Source organism: Haliotis rubra, unplaced genomic scaffold, assembly GCF_003918875.1.
Source record: "Haliotis rubra isolate DU_JTF1 unplaced genomic scaffold, ASM391887v1 Scf3, whole genome shotgun sequence".
NCBI lineage: Eukaryota > Metazoa > Mollusca > Gastropoda > Lepetellida > Haliotidae > Haliotis > Haliotis rubra.
The window spans coordinates 1888322-1903256 of NW_025766968.1; the positions used below are offsets into that span (position 1 = coordinate 1888322).

A 14935-nucleotide genomic window follows, 5' to 3' on the forward strand; every position below is an offset into this window, starting at 1 on the left:
GTTCTGTATTTACGGAGTCAGAAAAGTTAAATTTTCTGTTCTGGTTAATGTTTATTTATGGTATCTCGAAAAATCTCGTTTGACAACTACGTCAACTCTGTTTCTCGATCGGCCATTTTGGAGTGGGTTCTGTGGAAAACAGATTAAACTCTTCGTTACTTTTATTTATTGACATCATACGACAAACATGACAAGTCTAACACAGAGAAACGTTGGACTTAAACAAAGAAAGACTGCAAGCCAAGGGGCTGAAGCTAATGATGATCAAGATAATTATGATCAGAGAGAGGAACTGGAGGATCACGACTCGAAAGAAACAAGACTGACGCTCATGGAAGAAGTGTTATTGCTTGGATTGAAGGACAGAGAGGTATAACCATTTTAAAACGGATGAAAATAAGGGGCTGAGAATGACAGATGTCAGCATTTTATTTTCATGTTTTCTACTTTTTTTTCGAATTATGTTAGTGAATGTCATTTTGTGGAGATACCCTTTGGCTTGACTGTTCAGTCAAAGCTGACAACCTGTCACCTCAAGTCCACTGTCTTTTGAACACAATGTAAGATTTAAGCAATAAGATCGACCAGGAATAGTTGATGGATATTATGGTTCAGTTGTTAAAAACATCACGTTATCTGCCTTCTTGGTTTGGGGATTTCTCTCTCTCCGTTTTTTTGTTCATTTGTTGACAGTTTTGGGCCACCTGTCAATCAGTATTGTCCTTTAGTGAGGTTGTTCATTCTTTGCGAGGGGGATCATTCTTGCTACTTTTTCTGTTAGCGATGGATCCCAGCACATTAAGGAAGATAACTCATACAGTGTCGCTTCACTTGTGATTATAGTAAATACACTCACTTGTGTAAGCAGGTAAACTCAATTGCAGAGAACCAACCGTATAATACTTTTTTTGAATGATCAACATCCAATGAATAACTTTTGAGTGATCTAAATTAGTGAGTATTGTGTTTAACCTCCCCTCTGTAGTTTTGATGGTACAGAATAATTGCTGCTGATAATAAATTATCATTTGCTGAATTGAGAAAATATTTTTTGACATTTCAGAAAGTAGGCTTTATACATAAACAATATCTGAATATTTTCTAATATTTAAGTGCTGTGACATATCTCATGTACTCCGTAAGTGCCATGAGACAAGCAGAGTACAAGGTTATATGATGCTTTGTATTGTTTCGTATTTTTGAACAGCTGTTTTTGTTATTGACAGGTCAGCAGTTCATCAGGTGTAACGCTAATTAAATACCGGAAAAGTCTTCAGATCATAGCAATTTCATAGATTTTAATAATTTAGGGCATGCTTTATCACAAATGCTTGATTGAAATCAAATTTGAAGAAACTGACTTGGCATAAAGCATGTAAAGATGACTATAAATATGATCGACTATATTGTCACCAGAATGAACAAATCAGCCAATGAGATTAAAACATGGTTTCCACTTCTTGCATCGCAGTGAAATTGCAGCAAGCAGGCTCATTCCAGTTCTGCCCACTTTTGTGTCAGATTACTTTTATGAAATTGAATGATTATAGGTCTTTTCTGATTGTTTCTCCATTTCATTAGCTGGTCCACAACCAAGAACCAGTAATGACTTCAGGGCTCCAGATAATTTTTCAACATCAGGAGTATGTACTCCTTATTTTTTCAATACAGGAGTACTGGAAAACCTTAAAGGAGAATGCGAGTGAATTGCAATAATTTGCTGGGTGAAAGATAAAGTCATCAGAAACATATTCCCAAATTTTCAATTAAAAATTATGTATAATTATGTTTTAATCGTGAAAACAGTTTCTATAAATCTCAGCTTCGGCCATTATGCATATTTCGCTGGAACCCACATGACCTTTCCGCTCGTGACGTCAAATGTGCCTGGAGTCCGCCATATTGCCAAAGACCAAGTGCTACAGTAGTACAAATCGTTTTGTTTCTGTCGTTTATTTAAATGGTACGATGGTGTATTGCGTTGCCTGGGGATGCACAGCATCATCGAACATGGGAAAGAACCACCATTTCTTCCGTTTGCCAAGTGAAATGACAGATTTCGGCAGGAGAAATGCGCCGATCATTCCGAGTCGGACGCATATGAAAGAGACATGCACGCATGGGGTATGGAAATCCCCAAGCTAGGCTGAAGAAGGAAAAAATACCCACGAGATTCATTTATACTCCATCATTCCCTGTAACAAGTTACTGTCAGTGGTATTTTTAACATAAATTAAATCACGTCCGATTGCCAGTCGAATTGCCCCCGCTACAAAATGCCCCAGCAAATTTGGTCAAATTGCCCCAATGGGGTAGTCAAAATGCCCCAATTTATTTAAAATGAATAAATATAGGCCATAAATGCATAGTTTTGTCAACTTTGATATTACCAGGTATGTTCTTCATATATAAGTATGTACATAGTTATGAGTTTACTAATGAAACATTTTATCAGAAATATTACTTCCTAATAACTTTTATATAAAGAACATAATATCATAACAGGTTGACAAAAACTATGCATTTACAGCATATATTCAATCATTATTAATAAATTGGAACAAATTAGAATGAATGACCAAATTTGCTGGGGCATTTTGTAGCTGGGGCAGTTCTACTGGTACACATGAGATATATATTATCAAAATCAGTAAGAGATTTCACATGAGCTTGAAAATGTTTCGCTATAACATTCTTTTCGGTTTAGAGCCCTAAATGATGCAGTCTACTCAAACATTGCCGAATACAACGGCAAATCATGAAGTGCTTGTTGCTTTCATTGTTTTCCATTTTGTCCAATTACGCACATTGGCATCAGACTCGCTATTTATCAGTAGTGTGCCGTGAAAGTTGTTCTGTATTCTCATTGGCTGACAAGATGTCATTCTAAGGCTATGACCGAGTACAATAACTGTTTCCATAACCGAACAATGGGGAAACATAAGTTGTCCTGACTTGTACTTTATAATTCCCCAGTTTTCGGGGAATAACTTATCTGCTGCGTCGCGAATATTAGCTCTGACTTCATACTTTATTAATCAGAACTATAGTACTGTCGGAAATAGAAAAAAACTGTATTTTCTCATTTATATCTACAATTTATGTAGTTGATATATGAAAGTGTGAAATATCTGTTAAACTGAGTTCGGCCTAACTACAGTCTCAGTGGTAGAGAGATAGGAAAAGGAGAAAAGGGACTTTACTGAAGGGAAATTAGTGCAGAAATGAGCAATGCGTTTTTTTCTAAGTAAAAAAGACTCATTTGGAACAGACCATGGCTTTATGCAAATTAGTGTGCGACGATATTGTATTACAAAGGACACTTTTTAAATGCCGAATTTGAAATTAGACGTAGATTCATTATAAACGATAGCTGACGTAAAAAATAATAACTTTTATGCCGAAACTATTAAGGATGTAGCTACCATGCAGTCTCACTGTCACTATAAAAAGAAACAGATAGGAGGGGCCGTCTCAAAAGCAAAACCTGGGGTCGGGCTTGGGGATAGAGATATCAGCTAAGATAAGATAATCCTTTAGGGCAATTATACTGGGGAGGTACACGGCACGTCATAACAATTAACAAATAATATCCAGTCCTGTCGATCTTCGGGTGGTCATGCCACCTATATACTACGATGCGTTTCTATGGTTTTCGGATCATACTCTCTTACATATCTCAACATAAACTTTATGAAAGAAAGACACGTAAGATGTTAATCAGTAGATGAGACATAGTCAACACACATGAAAAAGCACAAAATATCTTTGAGATGGCATTTCATGCCAGGTGAGTCAACGGTCCGTCGTCATACCTGGCTGAGCGACCTAATTGTCATCTATAGTCTGATCTATTGTTTGCAGCAGCTATTCATATTTTTCCTAAGTTTTTGCCCGATTTTACGAGTAAACATGCTTTTCTGGATATCGTATTACGCATCCCACTGAATGCCCAGTTAGGCCGAAGTGGGTTATTTCGACATATGCTATTTGCAATTGTGTACATTTTAGGGATACAGCGTAACAGCCTAAAACAGTTTTTTTCTATTTCCGACAGTACTATAGGATCCTAATTTTTTTCAACAAAATAATTCCAGTGTAATTTTTTAAGCAGGTAATTTTTATTTTCCCTCGTCTGAAGCATAATTATTTTGTTTTTAAATCCCAGACACCCTACAGTCACCCATTTGACACAAAATGAACTGTAATCACATTTTTTTAAATAATTCTTAATGACTGGTCATATATTTATAGGGGTGAGTTTGCTGGCTGGAACTGTATGACATTTTGCTGACAAATAGTAATCTTGTTAATGATATGGTCTATTTTTAAATTTATTTTGACCTCAAGTGGTGCCTCCATTTCGCTTGATTCTTCTTCTTCATCTTCAGTGGAAGATTGTCTTGCAAGATGTAAAATCGGATCGTATTGATACGGTCTAACAACCATTTCAGAAATGACATCAGGAACATCTTTTACTGCTTCAGAATCCACGGACACTGTTAAGTTGTGAGGTAAAATCAAAGAGGAAGCCATCAGCAACAGGCACATATGACGTCATGTCACGTGATACCCCCTCTCCTCATTAAATGTCGGGTGTTTCCGTAATAGACGGAAATACGAGTACATTTTTGTGTTTTTATTGCTATTTTACAAACTTTTTGTTCAATATTAACCACGGAATGTGACTTTTAGAATATCCTTTACAATATATCAAAAGTTATGTTTTCGTTCGTATTCTCCTTTAAGAGTACATTTAGAGCACTGAATGGAATTTAATGGAATATCAGTAATCTTGTGTTTCATTTCATATACTAGTATGCACCACAACATTGCTACTCTTGTGTAAACAGCTCAATAAACAATAAAACCATTTTTCAGATAAATACATCTGTAATTAAAAATGAGTGTAAATGATTCTAAGACCGTACACCATTGCTGTGGTGCGTATCTGCTACGTTTTCTAAATTATTTCCTACCGTGCATATTTTGTTATCCATACATACGCCGATACAGCCCTTATCTGGAGCCCTGGACTTGGAAGATGGATTTGTCTGTTTAACTTCAAGCGATTAAGCCCTGAAGGGCATCCTGTACATGCAAAGCAGCAGGTACTCAAACAAGAATGCCACTTGCAGACATTAACTATTTTGATCCTGTTAAATATTCAAAATGTCAAGGTCACCATGATCAAAATCATGATCACACATTCAAAAGTGTATGCAATACTATTTTGGCTTGATGAACAGAAATATCAGCCATTGACAGTTTGACACCATTTCTCAACACATTGCTGTACAACTGCACCAGCAGATTAGGCATTTTTTAGGACATGCCCCCAAACCAGTCAGTTTTATGTTCTGTCAAATTATGATACTTTGACTGGAAATTTACCATTCGACGTACAAATGTCATCTTTTTCCAACATGAAACAAGCTATGACATCAACTAAAATGGTATCATTTAGTTTTCAGGAATTTCATTTGAAGATAAGATTACTCGCATAATAGTGAGGGAGTGAGTTTAGTTTTACGCCGCACTCGGCAATATTTCAGCTATATGGCAGCAGTCTGTAAATAATCAAGTCTGGACCAGACAATTCAGTGATCAACAACATGAGCATCAATCTGTGCAATTGGGAACCGATGACATGTGTCAACCAAGTCAGCCTGACCACCCGATCCCGTTAGACGTTTAATTCTTAGAAAACTCACTTCACTTACTGAAAAGTCATGACTGAATATTTCTTGAAGACTGCAGGAACTTTATGTTCATGATATATTAGTCATCACTTTAAAGTAGCAAGTTGCATTATTTTACATTGGATGGGAAATTTTCAAATGCAGTTTGCAGTTCCTAAATAAAACAAAAAGCAACAGAGAACCACGTAATACCTTTCTGCAATAACAACCTGAATAGAAAATCTGAAAAATGACGCTAATCAATTCTTTTCGATGATTGCTCGTTGGTAATGAACCAATTATCAATTGTGAGATTTCAACCAATTGCCAACACTATATTCTACATTTCTGTGTAACTATATAGCCGTAGGTGGATCCAGTGCCACACAAACACAATTTGTGCACAACCATCACTATTATAATCTTATGATAATGGGCATCAGAGGAAAAGGCTTGACATCCAGGGGGCTAATGATGTTAAGAACATGAATCTGCATTTCTTCATTTTGTTTGTCAGCATGGTCAGAGTTCTGTTAGACCACCTTTTCCCTGTCTCTGTTCACCATTGACGTATTCAGTAGAGCTAGCCTATCTGCAGTTGCAGTGGTGCTGATGTGAACATTTTGTCATGAATAAACGTTAACAATTACAAGGACACATTTCTTAATGTGTCTCAGTCTGTGATGGTGTGTAATTAAAACAAATTTTGTTCTTGAGAGCTCAGGTAACCATACTCCATTGGATAACACTAATCTTGTTGCTTGGAGCAATATGTTGGATTGTTTGGTATTAACTACATATGCCCATATGGATAGCTCACTGGTCTCAGGCAACAAGATGTGTTGAGTTGCCTATATTTTCTAGAGATAATGGTATTAATAACAACCAGGGCCCTGAGCTGATGATGAGCCTTACCACCCTCACTGTGCCCGGATCACCCAAACGTTCTCTGCTGCATATCATTTTTAATCTGTAAAACATGATAATAAGAGTATTTGTATATCGCTGACTTTCACCACACAAGAGCAATGCTCAAAGCACTGACAATCTGATTATTATTACCCCAGAAAAACCAAGCTGCCTGTGAGATACTAGAAAGTTAATAGTCACATGACTTATCCCACTGGGTACCCATTTTCTGCTGGGTGAACAGAGGCAATTTTGAACAAACTCACTTGCCTAAGGTGAAGCAACATGTATCACATATACAAGACACCAAAAATACTGCATCGGTATGCATATTAATTGAAGTTTAGTTTTGGCATAATATCCGTACATATTTGTGTTAACATGGGTCTTTATGTTGAAGACTAAGCTTAACATTTGTGTATTTATGGTGTGTAGTTATTATGAATTTGTTGTTTCAGGGCTATACCTCCTTCTGGAATGACTGTATATCATCTGGTCTGCGAGGGTGCATCTTGATAGAGCTTGCACTACGTGGGCGTTTGGAGCTGGAGAAGGCGGGAATGAGAAGGCGAAGTCTACTCAATCGCAAGGTTATCTGCAAGTCGGACACTCCTACTGGAGATGTCTTGTTAGATGAAGCTCTCAAGCACATCAAAGAAACACAACCTGCAGAAACTGTCCAGAGCTGGATTGAATATCTAAGTGGTATGTTATTTTATGTTTTCCCAGGGGTTTCAGGCTCAGTAGTCATCTTCATTTGAAAAAGACCGCCTCCGTGCTGTAGTGGTTAGAGCGTCCGTCCGGAGAGCGGGAGGTCGCGGGTTTGATCCCCGACTGCGTCATACCAAAAGACGTTAAAATATGGTACTTGTTGGTCCCTGCCTGACGCTCGGCATTAATGGGTACATCAAGGACTGGTTGGTTGGAGTCAGTATAATGTGTCTGAGTGGGGTATTCATGCTTCACTGCGGCATGGTATCTCAGTGGGCTGGCACTATAAAACCAGCTTCAGTCTGGGATAGTACAAGCAGCCGCATACACATACACATACACACGCATGCACGTCGTCATATGAGCGAAATATTCTCAAGCACGACGTTAAACCCAATTTCACCTCACCTCATTTGAAAAAACGACGATAACTGTGTGCATACAGGTTGTTACTAAACTACCATGGAAAATATTGTACAGTGTCTGGAAGGCAGGAGTGTCCTTTCCCCACTTCTCTTGTAGTATTTATGGAAGTGAAATCTCTTCATAAGGATGACTAGCAGCCCCAGACGGTCATTCTGAATATACCAAAGCTGTTGTGTATTCATCCATGCCAATCAAGCAAAGATTTATGCTCTGAAGCTGATTCTGTGTCAATCACAAGAACAGGAGTTGAAGCCAGTGTTGTATCAGAGCCAATACAATTTGGTTAATATATCCGCAACCCTAAACACGGATGGCAGATTAGAAAGTTAAAAGTACTCGAACTTCTAAGAGGGTGTCCTAAGTCTTCATGCAAAGAAAGATCACAGGAGGTATAATGTCAAATTTTGTCTAGGTGGACTGAATGACAAGTAAAATTGACAGTTTACAAACAAGATTGTCATGCACTTGAACTTTAAAAATTATAAGTTCCTCATGTGTGGACATAATCATGAAAATATGACAAGGCATCAAACTTGAAATTAGAACATTGACATAATTAAGTTTATGAAAAGAAATATTTTAATGAACCTCACACCATACTCAGAGCAGACAGGATGCACAGCAGTTGTTGTGAAAACATTCCAAGCATGCAAGAAAGTACACAAGAAAGTACAATTTGATGGCATGATTTAAGCACTGGACATGTTGAACCCTAAATTATTATATAATGTAGTCAGGAATTTGTACAGCTATGAAACCAAAAACTCTTTTTTTTAGACTAAACTTTTTGGTCTTAAAATCAGTGCATACATTGCCTGTGAATTTAAATATCTATATATAAACTCCGTATTCTGATTCTTGTAAGAATGTATATTTTGTTAATGGAAAGAGTACTCACTTAATCAACATTCAGTGTTGATTCTAGATGCAGAAGTACAACTTCCCAGGATTGCCATGAAAAAATTAAGCAGGGTCATTTTTCAAATATGGAGTGCTATTTTCAAAAAGAAGACCAAGAAACAAAACAATTCGCTGTTTTCTTAAGTTGTAAACCGATGTGTCTGAGAGGATACTCGGGCATGGTGACATCCAAGCCTTTTGTTTAGATTGCCAGTTGTGAAAAGTTTCACCATGCATGATACGAAGTCATCCATCATGAGGCCATATATTTAGAGACAGCTTTGTTGTAAGAGTTGTCTCCCTTTGACCATGAGTTTGGAAGTTCCTTCCCAGCGAGTGATGCGTTCATTAGCCTCGCTAGTGTTCTCACAAAACTAAAAACAAGATAGTTGAAATGAAACAAGAATTCAAATTAACAAACAGAATAATTAGGTTGGAGAAGAGTGTACATGACAGAGATCACTTTGTAAACATACTGGTCAACTATAGTCCGTTTGTCTGAAAAGCGGACTAATGATTGCAATCTAACTAGAAAACTAATAAACATAAAATACTCAATGAAACACTGATCATAATCGAAACGTCAGACCAACTCTGTGAGGTTTTTGCAGAATTTATGTCCTAAAATTAAAAAAGTTGTTTAACAAACTATCATTAAAATTTTGACACAGTTCACTATTTGTTACGAGGGAGGAGATCAGAGAAAAGGACAGCCAGGTTTTAGAGAAGCACGTGCACAAGTGCCGACAAAGTTATTGATTCATTAACCTGTGCTGTGCCATCTCCATCCTTTCTCACACTCCTGGCTGTCCCTTTCTCTGCACACCTCCCTCGTAACAAATAGTGAACTGTGTCAATATTTTAATGATAGTTTGTTAAACAACTTTTTTAATTTTAGGACATAAATTGTGCAAAAACCTCACAGAGTTGGTCTGACATTTTGATTATGATCAGTGTTTCATTGAGTATTTTATGTTTATTAGTTTTCTAGTTCGATTGCAATTCATCGGTCCGCTTTTGAGCCAAACAGACTGTAGTCCAAGTGGGGAAAAGTTACTGGGGGCAGTTATGGTATAGAGAGCTAGTGAACGGGCTTGCAAGAGAAACTTGATGAATTGCTTGAGCGTAAAATGTTGTATAAATTCCATGGCTCATTGTTTCACTTTTTTTTTCAGGTGAAACCTGGAATCCTCTGAAACTGCGCTATCAACTGAGGAATGTACGAGCGCGTTTGGCCAAAAACCTGGTTGAGAAAGGTGTATGTTCCACTGAGAAACAGAATTTCCTGCTATTTGACATGACCACACATCCACTTACCGACTCAACCGTCAAGCAGAAGCTCATCAAGAGAGTCCAAGATTCCGTTCTCAGTCGCTGGACCAATGATGCCCATCGAATGGACAAGCGTGTATTATCTCTCATTTATCTTGCTCATGCTTCAGACGTTTTGGAAAATGCCTTCGCTCCCCTTTCAGATGATGATTATGAAGTGGCCATGAAACGCGTTCGAGAACTGCTTGATCTGGACTTTGATGCTGAGAGCATGAAGGAAGGAACCAATGAGCTTTTGTGGGCTGTCATATCTGCTGTCAGCAAGTGATTCTAGCCTGTGCTACTTCTGTGCTTTCAATGGATTTGGTGTCTTTTCTACCTTCACATGAACTTGACTTTGTGGAAAGTGAGGGGCGTTTCATGGTTTAAGCCTCAAACTTTGACCAGTGATTTCAGGCTTGACAGAGATATATTATGGAAACACAAATCCCTCTGAATACAGTGCAGGATCTGTTCCCTTAGCTACTGAATCCAAGAGTGGAGATCCTGCCCAAATTAATATGAAACTGGGATATGTATATGACTGGGGACGTTTTAACTTCATTAAATTTACCAGCATGTCGCAGGATGACGTCAGTTCTGACTGATCTCATGCTGTTTGGGGTTACAGTAGATAGTCCTTAATGTACCCAACAGAGGGCCAATAACCTTCTTTGTTGATCAAGGTGGCGGTATAACAGATATCATTATGTCATCTTGATTTGGACAGTCCCACAGTTTGTGCTGGATGATTTAGGGGATATGACTGTCCATCGGTCCTTTGTATATAGCCATACTTCATTGTTCTGTATCATTACATCCACCATGTTCACATGTATTCCTTTCCTGCCAGCAGATCCTGTCCTACTTTGTGAGGTATTCTAGATCCTCAACTCTGCGCATCTGGGTTATCAGACTCTATCCATTGTTACCAGTATTCAGGCATGGTAACTGCGCTTTTTGAATATCTGCACATATATTTGATGGCATAAGATGGTAGAAATTTACCCGAAAATTGTTCCTGTATAGATGTTTAACAGCCTCCCAGATATTCAAATTGTTGTAACAGGGTTGAATTTAACAGGGGTCCAGGAGTTCTGTTGAATGTGAATCAAAGGACCCCTAAACTCTTCACATATGTGACAAGAACCCTCTGAATTTACAGCTTAGTTTCAAACACAGGTAGGCTGGGATATCCATAAACTTAAACAAAAGGGCCACATACACGAGGTATTCTCCTGGACAGTGTGTGATATGTGTGTTTATCTGTCTCTGGATGCCAGTTCTATGTAAGAAGTGATGAAAAGGTATGCACACAATATCCTATATCATGTGTGTTGTCATCAGTGCAAAGGGACGTGTATGTCAGTGTGTTTCAAAAGAAATCATTATCATTAACACTGCACACTTTTACACCCACTGACATACATGTCACTATCATGTGCATCAGTTTACACTCAAGGGTCAAACCTCTCACCATCACACACCTACACACACATACAATCAGTATCCATTCACATCCCTATCATACATGTACATGCACCCACATCACACATTATATTCCACACTTACATACATCTTCACACACATCACCATCTCGTACATGCACATATACCACACACCAGCATCATGCCTGCATGTATAGATGTTAACCCCAATTATATGCACACTTTGATCTTAACATTAGCCATGTTAACACAACCTGTCACAATCTTCCATGCAATTAAACTGAATATGTTTTAGCTGAAATGACACTAATGCAAAGCATAGCACATTAACGAAATCCACTACTAATATATATACAAATAGTAAAGAGAAGTAGTCTGGGTGATTGGTTCTTAATTCAACTATTTTCTTAGAACTAGACATTCCAATATTTTCAGATCATCAGCATGATCGGAACTATCTCTTTTAACATATTGAACATATTTCCCTTTTCAAATACCAAAATGAGCTTGTGATTATTAAAGAATTTATGTACATAAATCCATCCTTGATATTTTGAGGAGAGAAGTCTACAAATGTCTTATAATCTGTTGTAGGAACATCCAATACTTCTTTCTTTCATGCATACCTTCCTACAGATATTGACAGTATTTACCATTCTGTGACATGGCATTTCATGGGATTTTGATTTCTTATTGTTCTGGTTCTAGTTGTGATAATGTAGTTACCGTATGAATTTATCCAGCGATGCCAGACTGTGGAGATCTGACACAGAGTTGGTGATAGACTTCATCAGTTGTAAGTATATAGAAAGTGTACAGAGTTTCTTGAACAGCTCATTTCCTTATAGCATTTTGTTTTGGTTTTGCCTATTTTATTGTGTACATTACTTTGTTATGTTTGATTCATACAAGACTTCACTTGACTTGAGAGGCAGTAGCCATTGTCATACACAAGTGATATGTTATGATAATAAGTTTATCTCAAGTTTTTGAGAGGTATAAAATTGACACCAAGATGTTCACTGTTAACATTAAGCTTCTATCCCTATTAAATGAAGAATATTTTTGATGGAGCTCTGTACAGAATGTGGGAATATGCACATGGTCATTTGAAATGTTTTATGGGTTCTTTTCACCACCAGTGAGTAATATTAAATGCTATATTGTGAAGGAAGTTGTATCATGTTGGAGTTGTTTCAAACCATGGGGGTAAAATTGTGTTATGGAATAATATATTCATAATATGTGTTTTTGATGGTTTTCATGTCCTTGATCAATAGTTCTGTAATGGTACACATGTATCAATATGGTACAGGACAGTGACCTAGTGCACAGCACATCTAACCATGCTGGTTGAAGCGCAAGTCATGAAGCTGCAGGGTGCTTTAATTCTGGTTCTGAATGGTTTCTGTTCAGATGAATAATATTGGGTACCGGTACTTTCATCAGCTTGAAAATAAATATGATCAAATTCAATATGTTTTGGTCAATTGGCCAGTTACCTTTGAAAATGATGGATCAAACATCAGAAATGTTGGTTCCGGTGCAGTAAAGGAGGGTATTTCTTGGTAGCGGCATCTGAAGCCAAGTGTTTCATAGAACTGCAAGACCTCATGGTGGGATGTATGTGACACTGGATATTTAGGTATTCTGATGAGCATCCTTTGATGAACATATGAATCCGTTCTGATATTTTCACATTTGCATGTCATGTTGTGGTTTGAAAGTATTAACTGTGGGTTAATTTGTTTTCAACATATTATCAGTAATCAGTGGATGTGATCATGATGAGTGGTTCGGCACTATAATAAAAATACTGTAAAATCTTTTGGAATGGGTAGATGTGGGAAGCCTGGATGACAATATGATTTTAGCCTATTTAATAATTGTCGTCTTTGAAAACTGCTTAGAATGAATGGAATAACTGTTTCAATTCCTTAGACAGTCAGATGACATTCTTTGGATGTTATTGGTATCAATACTGATGTTGCTTTCTCGTATGTTTGGTGTCCGTCTTAGCTCTGGTTGTGCTACAACTGAAAGAAGTATCTTATTGGTATCTCCATGACATCCAGTTCATACAAAAGATGTGATGCATTTATTAAATACAGCCTCTTTCATCCTCTAAAAGGTAACTGTAAGCTTAGAACAAATCTGCAATTGATTTGGATGATGTTACAACTATAAAATATGTGCCAAGTTCTAAATGTTAGTATAAGAACAGGAGTGAAAGTCTTCAATCTTCATTGCTCTCAAGGAGTTACACATATCAGTGTATATTTCCACACTTTCCCCCTCGATGTGAGAGTGTCCAAGAGTAGTCTTAGACCTAACAATATAGTAGACTAAGTAGTCTTAACCCTGCTTAAGGTGACTCCAGCCAATGTGTTGCATTGCCAAGCTTTGTAGTTTCCATCACAAGCAGATTACCATGTTCTTGTCATACTTTGTGATTTTCCAGGGGGGAGACTATTTTTTCTCTATAAAAGTTTGCCTGAATGCTGATGCATGTGCATCTTGCATTTCTTTCTACAGAAAGCAATTACAAATATTAACATCTCATGTTGTATATTTTTGGTCGTTACAATATCCTGAAAGATGGAGCCAAGATAGCTCTATCCTGGGTATATTGTACGTGGAGACACATAGATGTTTTTTATACTGCTTTTAGTGTTTGTGAAGGATTTGTTAATTCTAAGAAATACTGAAAACATGATGTGATGTGTTCTGTTATACTGTCCAAGTTTCTGAAGCAAATGATTTGCTACTGAATGTATGCTGTGTAACAGTAAGGTAGGTAGGTAGGTACCTGGTGCATTGACACTGGTTTCATGATTGTCACCACCTTTGTCATGGATGCTTTATTTCAACCAGAATTGGTATCTTTACAGCTGAAAGATTGGGGCTAATGGTTAACAGTTAGTTTTGTGATATTTAGGTGCAATCACTGGGAAATATTCTATTTGTATATAGGCCATTGATACAGATTTGTTTACATGTATATCAATAAATTGACAAAGTATGGTATGTTGCTTTTGTTTCTTTTTTCACAATTCACATTTAGATATACTGTAAATCATGAAATTAATGCGTCACGAATTTAATGCGAGTGCGAGGGTCTAGTCTAAAATGCGTCACGAAATTAATACGAGCTCAGAAACTGTGTTGATGATAAAATGAATTGATCTTGTAAAGCAATGAATGGAAATGAGCTGGCGATGTTTTGATTACGCTGCTAAGTCTGATCACGTGATTGCTAGCTACTACTTGTTTTATGACAACATGTATAAACGTAATCCGACTTGAAAGACACTAGTCATCTACCAAGGTACAACAAACACGTGGCTGGAGAATGTCTGGTCTGGCTGATGTGCTTGAGTGACTTTAAACAATGACCAGTGATTGTAACAAGTGATAGTTACATGTGGCTTGAGATACCTGTAATGAGGAAGTGACCTGTATTGGTGTAATGTGTAGTGTCAACAGATTTATGATTTCTGCCTTTTATTAAGTAGACATGGTCAGGCTGAAATGCGTCATTATGATAAT

The 14935-nt window shown here is 37.4% G+C and overlaps 1 protein-coding gene across 1 annotated transcript; it reads left to right on the plus strand.

Moving 5' to 3' along the window:
- The first annotated feature begins 86 nt into the window (after positions 1-86).
- On the plus strand, positions 87-14413 carry LOC124282408 (Golgi phosphoprotein 3-like). The gene is made up of 3 exons (XM_046718388.1): positions 87-370; positions 7049-7295; positions 9803-14413. Exons 1-3 carry the CDS (start codon positions 188-190, stop codon positions 10225-10227), a joined length of 855 nt encoding a protein of 284 aa, XP_046574344.1. The 5' UTR covers positions 87-187; the 3' UTR covers positions 10228-14413.
- Positions 14414-14935: the final 522 nt, after the last annotated feature.